The sequence below is a fragment of the Ambystoma mexicanum genome, chromosome 4q, assembly GCF_040938575.1.
Source record: "Ambystoma mexicanum isolate Mex_15411 chromosome 4q, UKY_AmexF1_1, whole genome shotgun sequence".
Taxonomy (NCBI): domain Eukaryota; kingdom Metazoa; phylum Chordata; class Amphibia; order Caudata; family Ambystomatidae; genus Ambystoma; species Ambystoma mexicanum.
The window spans coordinates 892,339,313-892,366,681 of NC_090928.1; the positions used below are offsets into that span (position 1 = coordinate 892,339,313).

The 27,369-nt window shown below is 45.3% G+C and overlaps 1 protein-coding gene across 1 annotated transcript in view; it reads left to right on the forward strand.

Moving 5' to 3' along the window:
• The window catches only part of LRPPRC (leucine rich pentatricopeptide repeat containing), a 1,926,342-nt gene that overhangs the window by 1,693,217 nt on the left and 205,756 nt on the right, over positions 1-27,369 (forward strand). The window contains exons 31-32 of the mRNA XM_069608459.1: positions 2,544-2,632; positions 3,914-4,118. Of these exons, the coding sequence (XP_069464560.1) occupies positions 2,544-2,632; positions 3,914-4,118 (294 nt within the window). The remainder of the gene's footprint in view (positions 1-2,543; positions 2,633-3,913; positions 4,119-27,369) is intronic.

A 27,369-nucleotide genomic window follows, 5' to 3' on the forward strand; every position in this document is an offset into this window, starting at 1 on the left:
TGTTAAGGAGGAGCCATTCCTTGAAGAGGAAGGTCTTTAGCTCTTTCCTGAACTGTAGAAGTGATGGGGGCAAGTCTGATGATGGGGTTCCAGGTATGTGTTTTTTGGCCACCGGAAGGTCTCTAGAAACCCAGCACAGCTTACTAGCAGACAAATTAACATTAGCAGCGAACAGACCCTGTGCACAAACTAGTGGTGTACGAGGAAGAGCAAGACCCAACACAAAATGTATACGATGAAATGCTTTATCCCAGAACAATTGAACATTTTTCCTCTTGGAATTCCAAGTTATTATCCTGGCTCAGCTTACAAGACCACCTTTGCCATGAACTACACTGTTGGTAACGCAGTGATTTTTAGTACATTAAGGGATGCATAGACAAGCTCTATAGTAGGAGGTTTCTGGGGTAGCACAGCAGGTTGAATGACAGTTGCTGAGATGCTGTATATTTGTTATATATTTAAAACTGGTTGTTTGTCCTATGACTTTTTGCATTTCCAGTGGATGGGTTGGGCTGATCAGGGTGGACGTGTTTATTGAAAATCAAAAGTTGGCACCCATGAACCCACAGTTTAATTTCCTAATAATTGCTGTCAACACAATAGAAGCATTTATTTGTGGTTAACCAGTCTGACAAGCATACACCATATTTATAAATGTGATAAAACACAAACCAAGGAGCACACACATTGCGGGGTGTTTGTGTGGGTCCGACAAAAAAGACACATTTTAAAGAAAAGTAGTGAATGCAAGTTTAAGAAGCATTTTTCAGTTTGGAAATGTATTTTTATATGCAGGTGTAAGATGCACATTTAGAAAACAATAGTGTGCCCATCATGTGGCAAGTCCGCTTTTAACAGCGATGTCCCCATTCGTGGCCCATTGATTCCCCTGTTGTCCCTTTCAGTCCTGAAGAAAGAACACAGGCTAGGCAAATAGGGCCTGAAAAGCGAATGACGGCTGGGCAAAGGAGCACCATTAAAACTCCTGGAAAGAGTTATCTGCCAGAGGAGTGAGGAGGTGCAGGGGTAAATATGGAGATGGGGTAATGTCCCCCACCCCACTCTAGGTACGCCTATGATACCTGCCCCCAAGCAGCACTCTGTCGTCGGATGGCTAATGAGCAAAGGTGCCAATACGCATGTCTGTAATGAAGATTCATGCCCCATAGATTGAAAAGCCGGAGGCTGCCTCTTAGCACTTGAAAGCAATGGTCTGTAGGTTTTCTTCGCTTGGCTTGACGAGCAACTTGTCGACTCGCCACACTCTGCTGTTGGAATGTCAGACGCCCTTCTGTAGTATTGGCCGACACGTATTTAATTACGCTAAAGATTGGGGAAAGTAAATCCCGCGGTCTATGTAATTTACAGTCTCATGCATGAATCGTTGATTTAAAGGCTTTGACAGATGGGACAAAGAAAAAAGCGGAACTGAGCAACGGGTGCTTAGGCAGGGATTAAGAGGATTGCCTGGGAGAGTAAGACGGTCCCGAATGGAGTGACCCTGTGCACGCCCGCGCGGCTGCAAGTGACTGAGGGGATGGTCATATTGTGTACTTTGAGGATTTCCTTTGGATTGCTGAGAATAATTTAGCAATGACCCTGCTTCCCTTTAAATCCGCTCAGCTCATACGTTTGAGTAGGTAGGCTGCTCAGTTGTTCGTCGGAAGACGATCAGTCGGGTTTATCGCGATTGTTGATATGGCAAATGGCCCTGACCCTTTTCTCCCCCCGTCTGCGCAGATTTTGCAATCTAGAAATGAACCTGGGATGTTACGAACTGTCAGTAAATGGGCTGCATTGCACATTTACGTCCTGCTTGTTCCAGTGCCATTGTTGTGTTTTTGTTTTAAAGCTGAAGACAATGCCTTTTTAAATCATAGTGTCTCTGTTAATCTCGTGCAAAGTTTTTCTTTTGAAAGAGGTGAAAAATAGATATGTAGAATGCAGTTCTAATCGGACAAAAGCTGATAGTGATGGGTTCTTCTCAGCTTGGAGCGTGATATACCTCTTGATGACAGGAATGTGAAAATGAATCGAGCAAATCATATGGTGTTGCTTGACAATATATCTAAGCTTATATTTTAAATGTGCAGCGCTGAAAATAAATTGCTCATTTGTTCTGTCCTCGGAAGAATAGTTTTACATTTTGTAATTGCGGTGAATATTGTAAAATGTTGTATAAAAAAAGGGAAAAGTATCCTGCTACGGATACAATGGCGACAATGCAGGGCACAGTTATTTTAGTCATCTAATATGTCAGCATTCATGAATCTGAACCGATTGTTTAAAAAAAAAATCTCTGTACTTTGTTTCCTTTGTTGCTCACTTTCAACTTTGTCATCTGTCAGAATGCAGAAAAAAAGATTACCCTTCTATATCCATTGACAGGATAACACAAAAGCTGTCTCCAGGTCGATATTTTGCAGCAATATTTTTAACATACGAACAGTAGTTTTTATAATTTCACCTTGGCGCTCAACCGTTTATTATCGTATCAGAAGCATGTCAGTAATTCCTTTCTAAATGTCGGCTTCTTTTAGCGCCGAGACCCACATCAAGGGCTTCACACTGAACGATGCTGCCAACAGCCTCCTCATCATAACGCAAGTTAGGCGGGATTATTTGAAAGGTATGTCACAATGCTTGACCTTTACGTCACATTAATGCCTCTGCAGATTTTTCTTGTAACGCCCTTCGAATACTTGGATAAAGGAGTCCATTTAGCAAATTACCTGCTTATCAAGAGCCTTTTGTGGTAGCAGAGAGACGTAAATTACTGTACATGCATTTATAATACAGCTTGAATATGAATGTACTTGTCATTTGACCACTTAGTCCAGTTTCCATTCCATTTAACACAAGATGGGTTTTCTTAAGATGAATCACGGCTCTTCAGACATGCAAAATTTGTGCTCCAGATCGAGAGAAAGTACAGGCTTTCAAGTGCGTTAACATTCACAGCACAAGTCATTTGGCTTTGAAAATTAACATACTTTCCGGCATCGGAAACAATTCCCAGCGCCAGAGTCTCGCTATGTGTTGGTTGTGCAAGATATCAAATGAGTTAAATTGAGTGTTAAATCTGCCTGATTGTGCGCTAAATGATTATAATATTGATTTAAAGAAAACTTCAATAGTTCTCCATACTAACAGTTACAGCATATAAATGTATATTCAGTTTTTCCCCTTGTGTGCATGTATTTTGGGAAATTCCAATTGGTGGGAAAATTGCTTAGCGTTATTAGGATGTGGTTGATTTCACTTGGCTTAGATGCCTCTGTGGCACTGCATTGTAAAAGTCATCTTGTGTTTTACACATGTTCCTACTTTCAAATATCCGAACTTATTACTCATCTCACAAAATTGACAACTGGCTGAAATATGGCAGCTATTCATAGCGTTTCCCGAAGTCACAACTTGTGGCAATAGGATTTCTTGTGCCAAACAGGGTTTTTTAGGGTATCTAGTGACCGTGTTGCCCCGAAGAAAACCCTGTCTAGCACTTTCCCAAGTATTCTAGAACTGATGTTTGTTCATATAATTACGCCAGTCCTACAATATGTTGGAAGCATTCTAAAGCTGGAGAAAAAAAACATTAAACTGATGCTGCATCCCCCATTGACATGGAGCCTATCAGCGCTTTCGTTAAAAAAAAACTTTGCAACTGTCATCGTTCTACTTGAGCGCTGTTTATTAACTTCATGAATATATTATTGTTGGCAGTTTTACTGGTGGTAAAGAGAAAATCAGTGGAGATAAGCAAATGCTTTGTTTTGCAAGTAGTTTGTTAGGAACAAACCAAGCAAGGGCACTCAGTGTTCTGTTCGTATTTCCTTGCTCCTGAACCCGCTGTGGGTACCTGTGTATAATCATTATTGCTCGTTTCCTTCCCCCTTTTCCTTCTGACTAGATGCTTTGTCGACCCTAAAAACAATGCTGGAGAGTGACATGGTGCCCACTCCATTGGCTGTAACCCGCCTCGTACAGGCACTCGCAATGAAGGGGGATATGGAGAACATTCAAGCGGTGGAGAAGATGATGACCAGCATTGGCAAGTCCATTCGTTTGTCACAGATGCTTTTCATCAATAACAAAGTCTTGACACACGTCAAAAAGTAAGTAGAGCGAGGGAGAACCAGAGCTTCGTGTTTTTAAAATTGTAATTTTGAACGTTAGACTGATTAGTTTTGGCTTTTAGGTGGCGCTTTAGCATCACCTATAAGCCCAAACTATTGCATTAGGGTACAGCTATGGAGAAATGGCATATGAGGAGAGGGACACAAAGGTTTTAGGTGGTATTTGGTTATTTACTCACCCATTGACTGCCCATGGCCATGCTAATCCCTTTGGCTAGTCCCTCCCAGGTTCTGCCGCTTCCCGCCCAAAACTCATCTTGGGATCTCTTGAAGCTGACTTTTTCAAGCCTTACTATCAAACTGTGTGCTCCAAGTGCCTGTAAGTATTTCCTGCAAGTATTTTTTCAAAGCAGTCTTTCTAGAGTTAATGACTTAAATGGTTCTGTAACCTGCTAGTGATGTAATAACAATGTCTTATCCAGGTTTGCCTTCAGCCACTCTATTTATAAGCGCTATGTGTGTTTTTCACTTAAGTCATGTTAAAACAAGCATTGGCAAAGCCAACACTTTTTGCTTGTGTAGAAGTATTAGGCATTTGCGAGACATTGGTATTATATGCCCAGGTACTCGCACCATTTTGCTGCTTCTGCCATCAATGGCGCATAACCACTACAGCAGTACCTGGCAAATGCCATTCCCATGCTTACACAAAAGCCACACATGTTAGCATTGCCACTGCTTGTTTTTTTAGTGTGTTTCGCTCTACAAAAACGACACTGTTCGTTTCTATCTCAGGCCATGCTTACAAATCCCATACTTATGGATGTTATCCTATCACGATTTAACATCTTGAAAATCAGATATGAGTCCTAAACTTAAGGAGCCTCGTGCCCGCTGCACAACTGCTCAGTCAAATATTCAAGAGTAATGTCAATGTCCGTTAGTTATACATTATTTACACAATCGAGAGTGTGACTTTTGAAAAAAAAAGTTTGAATTAAAACATAGGAGAAAATCGGTGTTAATTCATCCAATACTGTTAGTGTTTCGGCTATATAGCCTTCATCAGGAGAAAAAGCGTGCACATCATAGTTCCAGATTCTTCAAGTCAAAATCTATAAATCAAAAAATGCAGTATAATTGTCTATCCAATAGATATCTTAAATAGCAGTATGTGTAAATCCTGACATGTCTAGGAGTAGTCGTTTACCTGAATTTAGGGACAGTCGGGATCCAAAAGTCCAACCAAACTTATTCCCATAGAATATGAGGAAAGGCCTCTCCTTTGTGCTTCAAGGTCAGTGATTACTAACCTGAGGCCAGACATTAGCAAATATAACAGATACAAATAGGCTCAAAGAGTACCTTTTAGTCCAAAGTGTAGTTATGCGAGAGGTTTCTCCAGTAGATAAGAACTTGCTGCAGCAGTAACCCACCTCTAATGATCTGGTTAATAATAAGATAATCTAAATGGGGTAAATGAATTGGGCAGTGTCAAATAATGGTATATAGATATAATTCAGAGTCTTGTAATAGAATGCTTCCATACAGTGGAAGGTGATATTTGTATATGTAAACGACTAACGGAATAAACATTTAAGGGGGAGGGGGGCACTGTTATAGTGCAGTTACGGGAGCTTTGACAAATACTCCTTATCTAGATAGATTATGTAGATTTTGTAGCGAGGAGATGGAAACTAGCCGACATGTCCTGACTGGATGCAATACTTTGAAATATTTATATGATAAGGGCTATGATAAGTTCACAAATGAGCTGAATGACTGCTCAGGATACCAGTTCTGGTCATACATCTTCGGGGCAACCCCTGTAGTTGCATGCACAGCTGCATTTGATATTTGTAAAGCGTAAAAAAAAGTGGTCTGGCTAGTGGTTGATAAAACAGAAGTTGGACCAACTTTTTGTAAGTTCGGTGAAAGCCCTTACTTAGTAGATCATGTAAAGAAATGAAATACAATGTAAATATATTATAGTTTTGTATGCTGTTTTTTCCTTTGAACATTCTATATATGCTGTTTTTACCGTGGAAAGTCTAAATGTTACTTTCCATTTTATTATTGCTAAAGTCTTCTTATATAACCCAATGGGGAACTTTGTGATTTGCACAAGGGAATTGTATTGTTTTGTGATTTTTTTTTTTGTTGTTGTTTTTTCTTGTTATTTACAATATGTGTTTAAAGTTTTAAATGACTAAACTAATTGTAAAATAAAAATAATAGTGCAGTTAATGTATCCATATGTGGAAGACCATATAGGAGCTCAAGTGGTGAGGCAATCCATAAGATGTCATGAGTAAGGCAAGTCACAATCTAGCAAGCAAAAAGTTCGCTAGAAAGTGCCTAGGCAATTCAGTGTTATACATGTTCAAATGTATTGCTACTCAATCCTTTGGGTCAGGATAGAAATCCAAAGGTAATTGCCAAACTACATATTTACATACAGTAGTGTGCTCCCAGACTAAACCTTTCAATTTATTTTGGCATAATATTGCTTCTGAATCCTTAGATTTATAAAAGGGTTCCTAAGGTAATTGCCCAAAAGGATTACTGCAGTCTATTCCCAGACTGGAACTTGGAAGCATATAAGCTTATCAGAGTATCAGGGATTCAAGAGGAAACGCTGGCCTCTGGGATTCTTCCCTGGCTTTCTGTTTATGGTCCGCTTTTGTATGTTTAACCTTAAAAAGCATGTTTAATTTTTTGTTTGTATACACTTCAGCGGGCCCGTGACCATCCCCATCACTCTCCCCTCTTGCTTCTCCACTCTTTGACTGCTTACTCTCTGTTCTCTCCTCCTCCCCCTTTTCCTATCTCCTCTGCTCCCCCTTACTTTCTTCTATGCAGTTAATCTATCAGAATTGTCCCTGGACATAGTATAATTGCAACTTCGTCTGTCTCCCCCCCCCCCCCGGCCACCAGCACTATCTGAATTGTCGTCGGGCCTAGTACGATGGTCGCTTGTTTAGTTCTTCCCCTCCCTTTCTGCACCCCTCTCACTCACCTTTTGTTTTCTCCGGCTCTACCAGAAATGTCGTCCAGCCTAGTATGGTAGTCGCTGGTCTGTTTGAATTTCCTTCCCAATCTCCCCCTCTCTTCCTTATCTATGTCTTAGCTCTTGCACTATCTGAAATGTTGTCAGGCCGAGTACCATAGTTAATTTCACATCCTTACTGTTCATGGCCTGTAAGAATGTCATTGTATTTTCCCTTGTTCCCTCCCTTGCCTTGAAGTGCTTTGAAACACATTGTGTATAGGCGCTATATAAATTATCATATCATATCATTGGTAGTTCCTATGTCTTTTGCATAATTTACCCTTGTTCTTGCTTGGTTCCTAATAAAACTTTGGATGCCTTTTTCTAAAAGCTATATTTTTAATTTTGAAGTGGTCCTTGTGATTTCCATTGTTTTTTTTTATTGAATTCCCTCTACATTGTATTTAAGCCCCTTTGTCAGAGCCTTTTGCTGTTTTCACAAGCCCATTTAAACCAGAACTGTCTCCCCTGTGAAAAATGCTTGTATTCGCATTATAAATGTTTGTCATAGCGTGTGGTTTCTTTACTGTTCTTTCCCCTTTCTTTCAAGTGAGCATATATTGAACACCAAGCAGAAATGTGGTGCTCTTGGTCATCCTCTTTTACGCCTTAAATTACAATGGTACACTAGATCAGTGATTCTCAGTTGATCTTTCTGAAATACCCAGAAAGATCAATGATGTTACATGTTTTTCTTTTAAAGTTGTGAAGTCACATGTTCATGGTAATAACTAGGGCTATTCATTTCTGAAATGTAACTTTTTGGGTAGTGTACCTTTCACAAATATGTCCCCGCTTAAGTTGCAAGTGGTGATATTGATAGTTAGGGCACGGTTTGGTTCCCATTTGAGCTATTCATAAAGGCATTGTTTGATGGGGCCAGGTTTAACACTGCATGCATCAGGATGTGATGAAGTATGAATTTTGAAGCCGATGACCCAGCACCTATCAATGTTTGTGAACAAAAGTTGTCTTTTGAAAAAGTGAGAAGTGGCTGTTGCTTTGAAAGCCCAACGGTTTATAGTGATGATTTAGAATACCAAAATGTCGAAAGTCATAATTTCGAAAAAATATCGAAAAAAAAATATCTAATTTCTTTTTCACTACGTTTTTTATTCAAAAAGGGGGGTTCCCCCCACACCCCTTTCTTTTTGTTTTTACATTGTTTTACTCCCGAAACCCCCAAAAAAATATATAAATAAAAAAATAAAGAATTCGATATTTATTTTTTCGACATTATTGTCTTTCGACATTTTTTTTCTCCAAATTATGACTGACCACCAAGCACAACACAACGATGTCTAGATCAATGAGAAGTAAACTTGTATGGACTTTTACAAGAATATTTAAATATTTTGGGCTACAAGACCATTTGTGTTTTAACATAGAAAGATTATTGTGAACATTTTGCGATATACTGTATCCAAGTATACCTGGTTCACTTGTCCATTTCCCTCAGCAGTTCAAAAACCAGAACATTGACAAACGTTAATGTAATCTCTACCCTAGTTACTTGATTATTAACCAACTATGAAAGCAATGTTGGTAGATTCCATTTGCTCGCCTGTTGACAATGACTCCCTGTTTCCATAATTGCTAAAAAAAAAAAATAGGGTGCAGCACAGACCTCTACTACGCGTTTCCTCCGAGACTTGTCATTCTGTGGGTTCTCAAGAGGTTCCGGGCCACCATGATTCTGGTCGCCCTGGACTGGGTGAGGAGACCATGGTACTCGGTTCTCCTGGAAATGGCCATCTGCCCACCTCACCGGCTTCTTTGGAGGCATGACCTCCTTTCCTAGTCGGATGGTCGGGTACTCCACCAGAACCCAGAGTGTCTTAATGTGCATGCATGGCTTATGAGAAGATAAGATATGTTGACTGCGACTGCTCTGAAGAGGTACTTTAGGTGTTGCTGACTGCATGCAGTCCTTCCACTAGGTCTCTGTACGTGTGCAGGTGGAGAAGATCTGAGTTGTTGTGAAGAGATCGTGATGTGGACCCCATATCATGCCCCACTACCACTATGATGTGATTCATTCTGTCTTTGGCCTCATCAGGCCTTCAGGCACATTCAAAGGTTATCTGGTGACTTCAACTGTGTTTAAGAAGTCACTGGCTCAAGGCTCTTTCTTTACAATTCCGGTAATGGCCCAATTTCTGAAGGGCATTGTGTTTAGATTAATTTCTAAAATCTGGCCGGGTGGACGGAGTTCAAGAGGCCACCCTAGTTATAGTGAACAGGGGAACTCTGAGAGGTTAGTCAAACCCAATCAAGGTAAGCGTACAGAGTAGTTAAGGCTTAGTCTTGAGTGAGTGAGTGTGGTCAATGGTCCACACAATAATTCTGCTTAGACAGTTAAGTACAAAAATAATCGATTTAATATAGGCCCAAATCACACTAGAACAATGAAACAAGCAGGTGATGTCACACAACACTCAGTTATCAAAAATATATACAGTCACCTTAGGTTTGTAGAAATGTATAAAATTCATTTAAACACCTGAAAGTAAGGTAAGTAATGAAGCAGTATGGAAAACCAGTTCACAAGAGCAATTCCCTAATTTTATAAGTCCAATCACTATGTATTGGGGCCTTGTGCCCATACATCACAAAAGCTTCTTTTCAGGACAGGAGACAAAGGTAGGAAAGGTTCTTGTGGTGGTGAAAAATGTTTCGGAGGACTTCTCAACAGTGTCACAAGTAAGTAAGACTTTTTTTCTGATCCTTTAGAACAGCTTTTAGAAAAAACGTGTAAAAAGCGATGGAATGGAATAAACCTAAGTTTATTCAAAGGTTTATTAAAGGGGAGATGGGGGCAACTGGAGTACTCCCCCTCCCCCCCCCCCACCCCACCCCTCCACCTCCCCCTGACTCTGATTTTCCCAAGTGACTTGGCAGGTCAACTGGGAGTCGCTGGAGATGGGTTTTCCTGCCGTTTTATCCAGTAGAAAATGCCCAGGAGCTGCGGGTGCAAGGCAGATTCCAGTCAAGTCCAAGAGCTGTGTGCACCCTTTTTCACAAAGAAATACAGCAGGGACTGATGCAGGCCTCTTCAGGGCACACTACCAGACGGTGGAAAGCTAGATCTGGCAACAGCCACTGCACACAGGTGACGGCGGGTGTCTCTCCGGTTCTGTCGAAGCTAGTCTGTCCACTGTGTGGTCCAGGAATGATTCTAAGGGCGTCCAAAGGCTGGCTCTCCAGAAGGCATTGCGACTGGTTGGTCCCACAAGTCCAAGGGTCGAAGCACCGCAGAGGGCCGTTGCAGATCAAGTAGTCTAGCAGGGCTTCACTGAGCCAAATGCAGGAATGGTCATCAGGCATTTTCGGGAATAGTTCACAGATCTTCAATAGTCTGCTTTTCTAGACGGGATACTTGGCTCCAATGCTGATCTGAAAAAATGGATGCAAAAGCTTTTTATCCCAAATCCTGGCTGGAAGCAAGTCCAAGCCCACCAATGGTAAGGATCTGCACCATTCAAACAGCTGGCAGTGGTCAAATCAGGGACCACTGTGGGTTTCACTCATGCATGCACTCTAAAGACTGACATCATGGCTGTGGAAGGGGATGAGACAGTCCCACCTGCTTCGTAGTTCCACACACAATAGCATGCACTAGCCCGTGAAAACAGCAACCTTCCAGGGTGAATGCATGACCATACTAAATATTTCCTGACCTGAGATGGCAGGGAGAAGGCACAGAAACAATATGGCCAAAGAACAAGCAAAGAATCTCATGGCACGGCTATTTTAGTGCACTGGCCACATTTAGTAGCCAGACTCAGTAAACGTGAATGTGCATGCTAAAAGGACTGCAAAAAAATGTCACACATCCAAATAATCAAAAGGACAGGGAAAAAACAAAGGCAACATTTTTGGTGGTCCCCACAATACATAGGGATAATTGCCTAAAGGGGACATTTTAACACCTTATTAACTAAGTTTCCACCTACGCCATTTGTTCCGGCTTGGGACCTCAACTTGGTGCTTACTTGTTTGATTGCGGCTCTGTTTGAGCCCATGCCTTCCTTTTCTACTAGTTTGCTTACCCTTAAGATGGCTTTCCTAGTGGCCATTACGTCAGCAAGGCATGCAAGGTAGCTGCAAGCTCTCTTGCAGATCACCATACTTGCGTTTCTTTAGAGAGAATGTCTTGCTTAAAGTCTGCCCTCAGTACCTGCCTAAGGTTCATATCTCAGAGCATTTAGTGTCTGGTATTCTACCCGCCGCCTCACCCTTCCAAGGAAGAGGAGAATCTACACAGACTTGACCCCAAAGAGGGTGCTTGGCTAGCACGTGGCCAGGACGCCGGATTTGAGACGTGAGGATCAAATATACATTGCATTCTAGCAGTCAAGGAAAGGTCTGGTGGTGTCTAAGCAGACAATTCCCCATTGGGTAGTCCCCCGCATCGGCAAATGCTCTCTCAGCTGATTGGCTCCCTGTCATGCGCCCCATAAACCTACCCCAGTGCTCTGGCCCCCCAATTCCCTTCTCATGCCTTTGCGCTCTGAAACACTTGTGTACAAGCTCGATACAAATAAAATATCATATATATTGCTGCGAAGTCTAGTGTGAATAGTCTTAAAAAACTATACAGCACCGTGGATGGAGATTTATCAACTGTATTTAATTTCGATTTCTCTGCCAATTCTCCTCGTGCACCCAGGTGCCTAGCTCATTGGCCTCGAAAGAGTCGTTTAGAGTGACTTCGCTGGGGCTGCGTTCTCCTGGAAAACTTCAGCCATGCAACATTTCTGCTGATTGTTCAAGAAATAAATACTGCTTGTCACACAAAGGCATGCAGCTTCTTTGATTATGATAGCCTGTGAGAAATGCTTTCCTAACATGGCCCTACAAGAAAATGGCTTCTCTAATGTTTACATGTTATTCAAATGGCCCCCTACCACGTTACCCCCTAAGGCATAATACACCCCCACCCGGTGCCCGCTCTACACAACTACCCCTTCATACGCCCAAAGCACCCACCCTTTGATGCACCTAATCATGGGAGTTCTCATGGTGCTCCTGTATTCCTTTATGCAAGCAGCAATGCATTCATTGACTTCCCAACCCTCCACAACACTCAACGTCAGCAGGTTACTTGCGCAACTGATACGAGCGCTCCTCTTGCCAGCGTTGAACCTGGACTTTTACAACACCCTTTTATTGATCAACACCATTTGGGCCAGCACTTTGCCCTTTCCTTTGGTATTCATACTGTTACCCTACGCAAACTCTCCTCTTGAGCCTCAGACGACTCGGAGGAAAAACACATCATACAAGCTTCCTCATCAGCTGAACTGTCTACCCAAAAGGCTACATAGTTGTATATATCTAGGGGTGACATTGTGAGCATTCCCGGTGGGCCATACTCTTACCACACTGAGCTCCTCCCACACAGCGTTTATGGCCTTTTCTATTGAGTTTGCCAACTGTAATACTTGGTATCTGGTTATTTGCACCCACTTGGCATTGGCCTCTGTCTGGACACCTAGAAGCAATAATGACAAAAGTGGATGCTTTGTTGAACAAATTATATTCTGGTGGAATAGCAGCCAGTCTGTCTGATTATCTTTGGGACGAATATTTGTTGTCCCTGTAAATTCCCTTCAAGTTCAAGGATCAGGCTGGTCGTGCCTGCAACCAACTCCAGCCCCTGCTCAATGCTTTTTTAGTGTCTAAATCTTTATTCAATAGTGCAGGATCATCGGTAAACGGAATGAGTTTTGAACGGGGCATCATCAGGGCAGGGATCTTCAGGGTGACGAGGGAGCAAGTGCCTCTCCAGTCTGGAGGAAACTGGGCGTATGCCTTGCTCCCGCATGCCCACCACCTATCCATAATAACTTCAGTCCTGCGCCTCAGCGCCGGGATATTAATCACTTTGGTGCATCCGGAATTGGGCCCCAGATATATTGTGCATCAATCCACGTTAAATCGTGAACATTTTTATTCCAAGTTATGAGACAGCTGTTATGAATTTTTCTCACTATATTCTCTTCAAACCATACCAGTCATTCTGCCCTAAATTGCAACATTCCCACCCTGTCGCCCCAATGCCCCATCATGGAAAACCGACCCCTCAATTTGCATCAGTGGTCTTGTATGGCACCATGGGATACTGTGGCATTGTGATATTTTCGTTTGCTGCGGGTTGTGAACAGTTGCTCGCCCCTTCTGTCACATACTCCAATATAATACTTTTGTATCCTCCTTATTTGCCATTCCCACAAGGTTCATATAGTTTGTGGCATATACTTCCACCCCCTAATCTATCCATTGGACAGTAACTGAGTGTCCCTGAAACAAACCCCTTATTTTACATAATGACAAATGCATCAAACACCCCCCCCCCCTTCAACTCATACTTCTTAAGGAAGAAAGAACCATGGTGCCCTGTAACTTGTGGAATGGGAGCGCACACATAACATGTTTCTTTGGCCCTGTCTCGCCCCATCCGTCTCGTGTCGTCATACTCGATATTGCCAGTGCCATGACCGCCCTCAATGCCATATTGGAACATTTCAGAATTAAATGCATCTCGTTTAGTGCGTACTCCTCCTTTAGTACTCCTAATAGGGGCAAACTGTCCCCTTTCAAATAAAAACAAAATGAACTTTAAAAACAAAAACACTACAACATATCTTATACATTGACCTTCCTCCTCTTGTTGCAACTCCTTAGGCCCACTTGCAGGTTTTCTGTACAGACGGGAGGAAGAGAAAAATGTCAGCGACAGTTGGTGTATACTTGCCATCAGTCGGCCCCCCTCTCTTCTCCTGCAAGGAGAGCACCGGTCTTGTCCCAATGGATATCTGTGAAATGGATCCATGGGCTTCTCTCTGCTACCTTTGCGGCTGTTGTGCAGCAGTATGTTATAGTAAAATGTCTGGTGAAACGTGGTTCCTTGCAAGATCTTGTGAAGTTGTGTATGAGAACCTTATCGCATGAATAAACAGGATGCTGTGCTGCGAATGTCTGTTTCTTGTGCTGATGGAGTGTCTGTACTTGATGCTGGGTCGGCAAGCCTGTCTTGACGTGGTTGCATCTGGTGTGAGATGTATTTGAGAGATTTTGCAAGATCACTTAAATATATTTTAAATTAATCTCCCAGCAGGTGGGCAGTGCTGTTGGCATCTAAAATATTACGGGCAGGAGTGAGGTGCATGCATTCTCCTGCCAATGACAATTTTGTGCAGAGTCAAATGATCAGGCCATGGGAATTGTCTAGTGCAAAAAAAAGCAAGCGGGAGACAATAGAACCAATTCATGGCAAGTGTCAATGACAGCTTAGCAAAGCACTCTTTAGGCAGACCATAAAGGTGCTCAACAAGTCAGTTGGCTTGAGGATGGTACTCGGAACAAAGTTTGATCTTGATGATAAGTAGGGATGTTGCTTCCTTAAAAAGATAGTTGACAAAATGTTGTCCATTGTCGCACCTCAACACTTCACATACCGCCCACCTTGGAAATCCTTCATAATCCAATACCTTGGCAGAAGATTTTGCATCGTTATGAGCACATGGGCCACCCTCAAGCCAACGTGAGAAAGGATGTGCCCCAACGATCATGCACTTATAAGAGCTACATCGGACCTGCATATCGGCGTAGTCAATCTGCAAATGCCAGAATGGCCCCTCCAGGGGCATAGTAATGTCATCTTAACAGTTTGAAGTGCACATTTATGGCACATTACATTTATTTACACACTGTTAACATTTTGTTAAATTGAGCTGAAACCATTGTTGGTTAATCTCTGCAGCTACATGCTCTTTTGATACATGTGCTGGGTGCAGCTGATCCATGGCTGTTTGGAGCAGCCCCTGGGGCATTACCATTTCCCCCTGTATTTTCTTCCTCCATAGCAGATCTGTGGGCGACAGTGAGCAGCCCTCTTTTTCCTAATTCCTGTTCTTGCTGGGTTGCACCCCCTGTAACTCTATCACTTGGACAATGCATTTAATGGCTCAGTTAGTGTGGGGTGCTGCCTTTGCAGCAATGTCATCAAGGGTGCTTGTTACTTTTTAAATGGCATCAACAGTGTAGTAGCAAATATGCTGCTTCTTTTGCTGTGGAGTCATCCCTATCGTTGCCTTGTGAAATTACATCTGAGTTTGTATGGGCAACACATTTTTTTGCCAATTCTGTTGGGAGGGGCAGTACATCTATTACCCGGGACAATAATTCGGCATGTTGTATGGGGGAGCCAATGCTCCGCCGGAACCCCCTTCAGTTCCCATCGGGCCAATCCTGAATGCACCGTAGAGATGGCATATGCTGAATCTGAAAAAATGTTTATGGCATGCCACTCTGACATATCCACGGCCACTATCTGATCTGTCAGTTCAGCTGCCTGTGCTGAATGATGTAGTGCCAGCCTCATCTGAGCTCACACCTGAAACGCTCCTTCAAGATAACAAACCACTGCCGCACCTGAATGTCGACAATCCTGGCTTGAATCTATCACTGATGACCCATCAACGAAGAGCATTTCTCCTCCTTCTATGGGCTCTTCGTGTAGTTTGGGGTCATCCCCCATCCTGTCCATATGAGGCACACACGTGCACATGCTCCCCTACCTTCACCGGCTGTACTATGACTGTCACTGGGTTGACAACCAGACACCTCACTACCTCAATTGCTGTATTTGACAACATTACCTTGTACCATGACGCTCTGTGAGTTGTTAATATCGACTTTGATTTTTCCAGTATCGCAAAGAGCGAATGCTCCACATAGAGCGTGACTGCACAGCCCATCGTTATTGTTGCTGATTTCCCGATTGCAAATGCAGCTGTGACAAGTGCCTGTTCCCTTGGGAAGTGGCCTTGCATTACTAGGTCTAGAGGACCACAGGAGTAGGCCAGGGTGTGTGTGAAGAGTCGTGGCTTCTTTTGAGTGAGGACAGCCATCAGAATGTGAAAACAGATTTTTTTCTTTAAAATTTGGGGTTCCTAAAACTGATGCATGTGCTGCTGATGCTTCCTTCAGTTCTGCAAATGACTCATTAATTGCAGATGTTCATTGTATGGGGCCTTTTACCTTCTGTCCGTCTTTTAATCCCTGTAGGAGAGGTTTTGTAAATGTGGAATAATCAAAGATCCAGACCCTGCAATAATTGCACAGGCCTAAGAACTGCTGCATCTGCTTGTTCGTGCCTGGCTGTGGTGTGCTGTGTATAGCTTCTGCCCTCTGGAGTGATTCTCCTGCCAACTACTGATATTATCTGTCCTAGTTAAACTACTTCTTTTCGGCAGCACTGCAATTCTCCTAGTCTACCTTTTACTCCTTCTCTGCTAGCAATGTCAGAAGTGCAACTGAATCTTTCTGGTATCCAGTGATAATGTTGCTGTGAAATTGACTGCCAGGTGGTGGCATTTCCTTAACAATTCACCTTCCAGACAAACACTTTCCCCAAATATTCTAGGATTGGAGGTAATAATATATAATTATACCCCCCGCCACTTTGAATATTTGGGGAAAGAATTTTAGGGGTCAGGAAAAAAGTCGGCAACCTGATGACATTTTCACAGTGAGATTATCACATGGAACCATCTTTCCTGCACTGTTCCTCCGTTGTGCTGCACACCAGGTGGTCATCTACGTACTGGATGACTGCATTTGAAAGTTGCTTAGGTCCATCTCAATGGCCTTATTGTACACACTCAGTGACTCTCAATACCCTTGTGGTAAAAATGTTTCTGATGTTTGTTAATCTGCTTAGAATCACATGCTGAATGCATTCTTCAAATTAATGACTGTGAAGCATGTCTCTTCCATGGATATGTTACATAGTGTGCTGGATTTGGTACGAGTGGAACTCTGCTTCCACCACATTGTTCAAGGGGCTGAGATCTTGAATGAATCTGCATGCCTCACCTTTAGATTTCTTGACAGGGTAAATGGTCGTATTACATGGGGATTCCGATGTTTTTATTATGCTCTGTTGCCATAGTACAAGGGGTGTGTCATACCCTTATCTGCTTCTCGTGATATTGGGCATTGTTAAATCCAGGGTAGCCGTATCCCTTCCTTCACTTTTATGTGGACCGCCCCTGCTTCCTTCAACAACCCTACATCATGGGGGCCACTGGTCCATAGAACCTCTGGTACTTTTTTCAAATCTTCCCACAAGTGATTTGATGCCCTGCTCACTACCTGCATCCTCCTCTGGGGGACTGGCCTCTCCTCTATTTACCTGAAATGGGATGCATATCTGAAATACCATCTCCTCCTCCTTTTTTTGTTTTCTGAGAACGGCTGTTCGTCAGTCAAGTCTGTTAGTCTTAATGTCTGGTCAATGCAGAGGACAAAACGCCAAACTGTACCTTGTTCGTCCGTCCCTTATAAAATGACCCTGTCCTTCCTCGTGATCGTGAATGTTGTTCCTGGTGTTATATCTCTGTGTAGCGCTGTTCTGTACAGGAAATCAGTGGCCAATGGGAACACCTTGTCTTTCATTCTGGGTACCCACCCTAACAATACTGGTACCCCATCAAGGAATACCTTGGGGTGGCATGGTGATCGGTGTAAAGTGCTGTGTGTGAAAACTGCTCATATGATGGCTCAACCCGCTCAAGATACTGGGTGTCGAGCATCCTATGCCTTCCTCTGAAAATAAAATTGTCATGTTTAATTTGCTCATTTTGTCCCTTCCTAATAGGTTGATGGGAGTGTCTTCTGAGTACAACAGGGGCACTACCATTTGCTGTGTGCCTATTGTGAGTGGTAAATCTTCTGTGATAGGAACCGTTACAACAACCCCAGAAAATCCCTGTATCCATCACTATGTCCGACAGGGGTAAAACACCCTCCTTAATGCAGGATTTGGTGGCTCCTGCGTCAGACAAAAATGAGATCCTTTTTGTCCAATCTTCACTTACCTCGAGTTCCTCTTAGGTGTCTTAAGTTTCTGAAAGGATTGGGCACACATGTGTCTAATGTGGGCTATCTATTGGGAATTTGGGCCTTGTCCTGAAAATGAGAACGGGTTACCTCCATGAATGGTCACTGCTGTGTAGTGTTGTACTGTGTTCTGAGCTAGCAATGTGCTGGCTCCCTACATGTATTTTTTGGCTTGAGCCTGTAAGGCATTCTTGGGTACTGTTGCTGCTGTATGTTTACCTGTGGTGGCTGGCCATCCGCGGGCCATCCGCGGGCCATACAGCTTGTATTGTCTGTCTGAAGGGCGCCTTCACCTGCTGTGGTGGCAGTTGTGGTTGAAGTGGCAATATCTGTGATTGCATGGACTGCACCTATGGCAGCATTGGTTGCATTTATGGCTGCATGGGTTGAACATCAACCTGGTGCCCCCTTTGACCATACTTCTGCTCTTGTCTGTGTGTGTGCACATCTGTGCAGAGTGTCCCCTCTTCCCACATATAAAACATGGTCCTCCAAAACTGGTTCCTGCTCCTCTGTATCCAAACCCCGTCCTTCTCAGAGTATTCTCCACCCCTGTTGATGATATACCTTCTGTGGGTAATACCCCTCTTGCTGGTAAGATCTATGTTGCCGATACACTCCCTGTTGGGAATACCCTCCCTGCTGCTGGAACCCCTCTTAATGTGGATACACTCCTCCCTGTGGCATGCACCCAGCGGGAAGAAATGTTGTAAAGTACAGCTCCTCTTGGCTAATTTCTTTTGCACAAATTCTGCCACTGCCTTAATTGCATTGTATTCCGTGCCCTTCTCTTTCCCGATTCCTCTAGCAAAAGTGTACTATAGTTGTCTGTATTTCTGGCCATTATTTCACCTCAATCCCAACTACCTTCTCTAGGGATGTCTGCACATCTAAGGGGAGGCCTCGAACCAGTATGTGGTCAAATATTGGTATGTTCACATCCCATCATTGTCATGTCTCTAATGTCCCCATCTCCTGTATCTGTTATATATATTCTGCGGGGTACTGGTCTGGTTTAATTTTGCCTGCCAAAATGGCCCCCATGTCTGTGTCTGGGTACATTGTCCTTAATATTTTCCACACGTGCACACAGCAGTTGTTTAAGGGTGTACCATTGTGCATGTTACTCAATTTTACTCCATCATATCTTGACCACTCCATCATATTTTGACCCCGATTCACCTAATATGGCTGTGAATAAGCTTTTCATGATGCCAATCGCCAGGGTAACACCTGCCGTCTCTTTCTCAAGAGCATATATCAACTTGCCTACCCTGCTGTGAGGGAATGCAAGCTACACATCAAATTATCTCTGTCCATGCTTTGACATGCTACATAATGCGCTCCTCCCCTCCCTTGCTGTAACATGGGCCACTGTGTTCGCGGTGTGGGGGCAGCCCCGTCCTTTGCAGCACTGGCCACCGCCATCCTACCTATTCTGTTTCAGAGTGTCTGGAACCAGTAGCTGCTGCTCCCCCTTTCTCTCTCCCCCTCCCTCTCTTTCGCTCTTCCATCTTCTCCTTTCTTTGCTTCCTTTCTGTCTTCCCTTTCATCTTCGTCCCAAACCTCCCCTATGCCAGATCCTGCTCCTCCATCCTTAGGGTCTGCTTCGGACCCCATGGAGCTCTCCTCTTATTCCGCAGTCTCTAACTTGAACAAAATCTTCAGACATCCAGCGACCTGGTGTTCCCGCCGCCCCTTGCTTCTCCTCCTTTTTCTGGACTGCATTCTCCATCACATTTTTGGCTTCTTTGAACAAAGTTTTTAACTGCTGCTGAGCAGTGTTTTGTTATTGGTGGCTGTTCTCTCAGTAGTAGTGACTCTAGCCTCTGGATTTCCCTTCCCTTTTTCTGCCTTACCCCCCTACATGGGGAGACGCGCTATGGGTTTGTGTACCCCGCTGCAGGCTTCAGCATTGGGTAAAGCCCATAGGGAGGGGGTGGTACGATGGGCGGCACCGCTGTGTCACTAACTTTCCTGACCCCTTTGGCTGGTTCCTCTTTTTTGTCTCATCCTAGAGCTTCCATAGGCCTAAAATATTTTGCCTACTCTTAAATTTGGTGCCTTTTATATGTCGGCAACAAATATGAAAACATGTTCTCTTTTGTGCACTATCGAACGTTCATTCTTCTGGCCATTCTCAAACACTGCCCGGCGGTGTCCTGCACCCACTGGAAGTGGTATTTTAAAATGTTATCTCGATACTGGGGCAATTTATTACATATAAGTGGTCTAGGGGCATGGCCATAATCCCACTAAACACCACCCTCTCGTTCACTCTGACTCCCCACAGTCCTTCCTTAACCTCGTAAAATGTAGCTTCCTTCCCAGTGTATATGTATATATATATCACTTGTAATCATTTATTCTACTGTATAGTCATCAGGACAATTACATAAAAGATAATACAGTACATCTAATTCATGGCTCCATTCATCCAATAAAATACAAAAGTTACGAATCATTGTTCCATATCTTCATGACTTCCAGATTTCTTTGCTATACACAAAACCCAAAACACAAATCCTCATGCACTTTACATAGAGCAATTAAAACATAAACAAGTTGTAGCTTCTTTTTAGCAGTCACACATAACATTAGTCAACATCAAGTGTAACACAGTTGGGTAAGTGCGAACAGTAGACTTTCTTAACGAAGCTTTGCGATGACAAGATTTTCTAACCAATTGATTATCCTTGCTTAAAGTGCAAACTTTGTGCAGTAAAAGCAGTGGTTTGAGGTATTTGATCATTAGGTCGTTCAACCTTTCACACATAAACAAAAAGTGACTAATGTCTTAATTTGTTGCACCACCTAATATATATTTGCTACTGGAAACGTTTTTCCACTTGTTCGTTTGTTCCAGTACCTTCAAATAACCAGTTCTAAACTCAATGTACAGGGCCCAGGCATAATTCCGAGCAATCGTATCCAGATAGGGTTCATACCCAAGAGTATGCTTAAAAGACAAGTAATCAGTGCCCCGAAACAGTCAAACCTGCTCCTTCCATGCAATTGGCCCTCAATGTTGCCCAAGCCTTTTTCGTCTCTAATTTCATAGATTTGGTATTCAAACTTGGTCAGCCAATAACATGAAAGCTCTAAAGCTGGCAAGCAATTCTTAATATGAACAAGTGACGGGAGTGACCGCCCACCTTCCAAATTCTTTAGCTTCTTAAGAGCATCTCAAAATGTACCTAATCCAGGGATTCCCCATATTTTAAACCAATAGAAGGCAGGTCTCATGCAAGCTCCTCTTCCAATGGGCACAAATAGCATTCCATACTGTGAGGGGTCAATAATGAGAGGTAGACAACTGCTTGTAGTTTTCTCAGTATTTAGACATTTTATTAATAACAAAAAGTGCAAATAAACCCTTACTAAACCTACTCTACCAGGGAGTTCCTTGCCTAAGTTCTAATGGGATTTCTCCTAGCATAAACAAAACTGTCCCTCACACTAATCAAAATATTCAAAGTAAACCATAAAAAATATAACAACCAGTGACTTAGATGAGCTTCATTTGTCCTGGGTAGATCCCTTTTCAAGGATTGTCCAAAGTGCATCTCTGTTCATAAAGAAAAGTAAAGTCGTGAATCGGTTCCAAAAGAGGTGAAATTTCACCCAAACAAAACTCTACTGGTAACAGTTCTTTAGCTTTCTCTTGAAAAGTTCCCCTTGCAATTCCAGCAAGGAAAACCGCAACAATGGTAATCCTGGATATTCTCTTTCCAGAGTGGTATTGCCACAGTTCAAAGATAAAAGGACTACTTCTGCTTCAACAACTGTCCATGTGTTACTCCTAAGTCCCATCCCCTTTCCTCCATACTGTATGGGTGTCCCTCGCTAGGGATGGGAAACAAACTTTTTTCACCAGAAAAATCATGTTCCCCTTTACATTTAGATGTGCGTGGGGGTGCAGCCCTGAGAGCATGTGCTCCCCTGACTCTGCCCACCGGCGCCACTCCCCAGTCCTCTTTTCTGCATCAACGGGAATGGACCGCTTTCACCAGCGCTCCCGGGTTAGGCCTCCAGCCTAGTCATTCCACACGCTCTTCCCCAGAGAAGTACTATGGTCTTCTTTTTTCTTGTCTTTAATCAGATAACTCTGTCCTCTGGTGCCACGTTCCTCCCCGGAACATGTCGACGTCAGCAGGCTTCAGCAGGTGTGCAGCCTGCGAGGGGGTCTTCCCTAAGATCGACCCCCACGCTTTCTGCCTCTCTGTCTTGGCCCTGACCACGGCTGGGAGGGTTGTACCACGTGCGACGCGCTGACACCGCACGCTCTGAAGAACAGGTTAGCTCAGTGGAGGGAGCTCTTCGGAAGGTCGCCTCCAGAGGACTTGAAGGAATTTGTCTAGCACAAGTCCAGGCCCAAGGTAGGGGCACTGTTTTCATCCGCACCCCGCAAAGGCGACTCCTTCCCCAGGAAGCGCATGAGCGGTAGGGACCTATCGGGTTCTAATACCAGCGCAAGTACCAAGACTGTTTCAGCTACTAGTCAGCAGGCCAAGAGGTCACGAGATCCTACTGGTGACTAAGCTGAGGGGCCGCAAGCTTCTATTACCGGGTTTCTGCCCGAGGGGCTACGCCCTAGTACCAGAGAGATGTCTGAGGGGGCGCCTGTATGCAGCACTACCGGTGACACAGCCGAGGGCAATCTGCCTACCGGGCCCCATCCTGCGGTGCAGGGTAAGCCTCAACCTCCACTGCCAAGATTCCTGGAAGAGGCCGGACCCAACGCGGCAGGCACCATGACACAGGCACTTTGCATGCAGCCCCGACAAGATCGCCGCCAGGCCAGACAAAATGGAGGCTTGCCCGACACCATCCCCCTTCGGGGACCAGGTAGGGGAACGAGTCTGCAGGAGGTACTGGTCTTCGCTGAGCACATGGCCTGCGGCATACCCTTCAGTGTCACAGGGCAGATACACCCCGCAGGCAGCAAGGCAGGGTGTGCCCAGGTCTTAGCACCCTCAGGGCCCCGCGCCACCAAGCTCTCCACCAACCAGTGAAGACAGGTTTTTTGAAAAATTCCTGACACTTCTCCAGCATGGGGTCTGGCATGGATCCACATGCACATGAATATTCCCTGTCGTCAGACTGCGCTCTAGATCATACTGCCCCCAGCCAATGACTGCCCTCTACCTAAGCCCCTCCTCTGGCAGCCATCTTCAGATTGTTACCACACGTTCAAGTGTTGGGAATCCTTGTGTTTAGCTCTCGAGCTTTTACTGCCTGTTTTATATTTTTGGAAGGGTTTTACTCTATTTTTCGGACAACCGGGCCTTGTGCTCAATTGATCAACCTTCCGAATAACGACGACCCGTTTTCAGATTCTTCAGCACCCCTCAATGGCGGATTTTGTAGAGTTTCTTCGTGGAGGCTTCCAGAAGATTCTCAGGCATATACCGCGTGGACCATGTCGGAGGAAAAGGATTCAACTCCCCTGTTGAGGATTTGCTGCGGCTTGCGGAATGTCCTTTTAGACGACAAGCATTCCAAGTACCTTTACTGCCTGTACCCGGCGCACAAGGAGGAGGATTGTGCATTTTGCCAGGAGATAGCCCCTTGCACGATGAAGGATCGGCAACGGCGGCTGAACAAGTGGCTACAGGCCAAGGCCCCTGCTCTGGGTGGGTCCCATCAGCATGCCTCTACCAGCTCCAAGAAGGCTGAGCATGCTTCTAAGACCTTTGAGGGCGTCCCTCCTGCGGGGGTCCAACAGAAGGCTAAGCACTGCGAGTCCAGGGTGCTTTCGACATCTCCAGCCTCCATCACCAGTCAACATTCAGGAGCTTCGGCCAAAAGGAAGTCGGATCATCCGGCAAACTGGAGGAGAGGCCCAAGTCTCTCCTACTGGAGAAGTCCAAGGGGGAGCGGAGCTCGGACCCTGCCCCTAAGGAGAAGGCCAAACAGGACAAGGCTCGGCAAAGGTCCAGCCTTCCATCGAGGGGGTGGCGGCGTCTCTGGCGAAGGATGCCGAGACGGTCCCGCAGGGCGCGACCCCTAAAACCAGGGTGTCACTTCCTCCCAGGAGGGAGGCTGCATTCCGACCCATAGAGAAGACCTCACCGCTGGAAGCAAAGAAGGTGGGGGGGTGCAGTGGCCCTCCAGGGTACGATATCTCCTCTGAGGAGGAGCTCACTGGCCTGCAAACCGTCCAGGAGTAGAGAAACGTAGGGAGCAGGCCCTACAACAAGAGCACCAACGAAGGCGACAACAGTGAGAACACCGTCGAGGAAGAGCAGCAAGGCGACGAGGGTCTGGGCTCCCAGCCAGTGCCCCAGCGGCCTATTCTGCCTGCACCTCAGCTGCCACCCCCACCTCAGGTACTTCCTAGATATCTCTCGGTGGACATCCTCTCAGTACTGCATACGCTGGTCTCTGAGATTCAGACAAGGATGCCTACTGTGCCGGCGGCGCCAGACGATCCTCCCTTCCCCCGGCCAAGAAGAAGAGTACACCCTCCACCTCCTTGCCACCCTTCGCCCCCTGTCGCGACGGACCCAGACACAGCAATGACGGGCATGGGCACAGATGACGGCGGGTTAGGGGACCACCCATCTCCGCCGCCCATATCTTCACCGCCGGATGAGATTGGCTCATTCCACTCGATCTCCAGAGCAGCAGAACTTTTTCAGCTCGCTCTTGAGGAGGAGGAGGGCTTCTTATATCAGCGCAGAGAGGCGAAGAGAAAGACCATCCTCTCGGTCCCACTCCTGGATAACATTTAGGACGAAGGTTTGTCTCTCATGAAGAACCCTTCCACGGCCCCAGCGAAGAAGAATCGCCTTGATTAGTAGTACAGGGTGCCTGACTCCGTGCCAAAGTGCTTACGGGCCCAGCCTTCTCCAGACTCTGTGGTGTCCGCGGCAGCCAGGAAGAAGTCCTCGGGTGGTTCGGCCTCCACCCTACCGGACAGCAAAGGCAAGAAGTTAGATGCCATGGGATAAAGGGTCATCTATTCTGCAGCGACTACTATCAAGGCCACCAATGCCCTCACCATCGTAGCTCATTACAACCGGTAGTTGTGGTTCAAGATCGCTCCCATCCAGGCCTTCCTTCCCGACTACAAGAGGTCGGAAGCACTGGAAATTCTGCAGGAAGGTGAGGTGGCGTCGGACCACGCCATCACCGTGGCCACGGACACTGCTGATGCAGGGTTCCGACAAATGGGCAACAGTGTTTGCCTTCGTCGTCGTGGCTTGCTCAAGGCCACCAACTTTTGGCAGGACATTCAGTCGAAGGTGCTGGACATGCCCTTCGACTGGGACAATTTGTTCGGGAAGGCTGTGGGCGAGTCTCCAAGCCATAAAGACAGACACAGAGACGGTGCATGCTTTGGGCACTCTTCAACAACGAAAGCTGTCGTTTCGGACCTGAAACGGCAAGTCTCAAGGATTCTCCAAGGGGTTTGGCGGGGGCTCATCTTCTTACCGCCAACCTTCACGCTCTTCGACCCAGGAGACCAACAGGGGCCTCTCCAAGGCCTTCGGAGGAGGACGTAGTCGTCGCCAGGGTCCCCAAGGTGGCCTTTCGACATCCAAGCAGGATTGAACCGGCTGTGGTGTTGGGCACCCCCACGTGCACACCGGTGGGAGGCCGGCTGGCGAAGTTCTTCAGCTTGTGGAAGACCATATCCACCGACTGTTGGGTGCTGGAGGCTCTCGATCACGGACACACCTTGGAAATTTCAACCGCAGTGTCCCCAAATACCACTGGTGACCCAGTAAGAGAACCATATCCCTCAGCTGCTGCTGGAGTTTCGGGCCATGTTAAGGAAAGGCGCTATAGAACTCGCCCCAAAGAGGCTCCGGAGTGTACTCAAGGTACTTTCTCATCAAAAAGACCACTGGGCACTGGAGGCCCATTCTCGACCTTCGTCGACTAAACAAATACATGAAGTCCCAGAAATTACGGATGGTCACTCTTCAGAACGTGCTCGGACAGCTTTAAGAGGGGGACTTCCTGTCGTCGCTGGACTAGGAGGATGCATACTTCCACATCCCCATTCTCAAGGGGCACTGCAAGTTCCTGCATTTCGTGGTTCAAGGGAAGCACTACCAATTCAAGACCCTTCCCTTCGGATTGAAGCTCAATGTGGTGCTGACTAGGCTCATGGGCCCTCCATTCAAACCAATGCAGACAGTCCCACTGAAGTTCTTGCCGTGGAAGACCGCGTTCCTCGTGGCCATCACATCTGCATGACGAGTGGGTGAGATTCAGATCCTGTCCTTTAAGCCACCTTATTTGACTTTTCATGACACACCCCTCCTTCATGCCCAAGGTGCCCTCGGACTATCATCTAAACAACCCTTTGGTGTTGCCTGTGTGTTTTCCGATACCTTTGTCGCCGGCTGAAAGGACTTTGCACTCGCTGGATGTGGCTAGAGTGCTTAAGTTCCATGTGGACCGCTCAAAGAGTTTCCGGATGACGTCGCAACTTTTTGTGAACTTTGGCCCTGTGAACCATGGGAAGGCCCTCTCCAAGGCTTTCCAGGTGGCTCTCCGGCTGCATCACCCATTGTCACCGGTTGGCTAACCGACTGTTGCCTAGCCGTCCGAGAGCCTATTCGCCCAGAGCGATCGCTGCAACTACAGCATTCCCGTCTGGTGTGCCCCTGCTGGACATCTGCACTGCTACTACGTGGAGGTCGACGCACACCTTCACAAAATTCTACTCTGTCAACAGGGATTCCGGGGAGTCCAGAGTCGTCCTAGCAGTGCTGCGCAACCTGCTTGAAGGTGTGCCTGGTGAGGAGGTAAGAGATGCTTATGTTGAGCCTTTGCCCCCTCCTGTGGTTCTGCATGTGTGTACTGCTATGTATTCTTTATTCATGAGCATGTGAATCCATGCCAGGCAGAATTATATGCAGTACCCTTTGGGAACACCACACACAATTAAGACTACAAGTGACGGTACAAATTCACCTTTCGTACAAGCCTGTACTACACAGTTAAAGTGGTAGCGATGGCTGAGCAGCCAGACTTAACTCAAGAGTAATTATCAAATAGGTACACAAAGGACAGAAATTACTATGATTCAGGCAAACACTGACTCAAGGTTTTCAAGTTAAAGGATATACATTTATTTCACTCTTCAGTTGTATAACATTACACTATTATAAGCAGTTTAAAAATCACACTCTTAATACACTACACCACTCCCAATAAGTTCCAGATAAGTTAAACTCACAAAATAAAGTGGGAGCAAAATGGCACTCCAGCAATTTAAAAGGGATGGAAAAACAAAGTTAATAGAAATTGAACCACTCCAACAGGTACATACTCGGGGCAATTGAGCAAGAGGATCTACAGTGATAG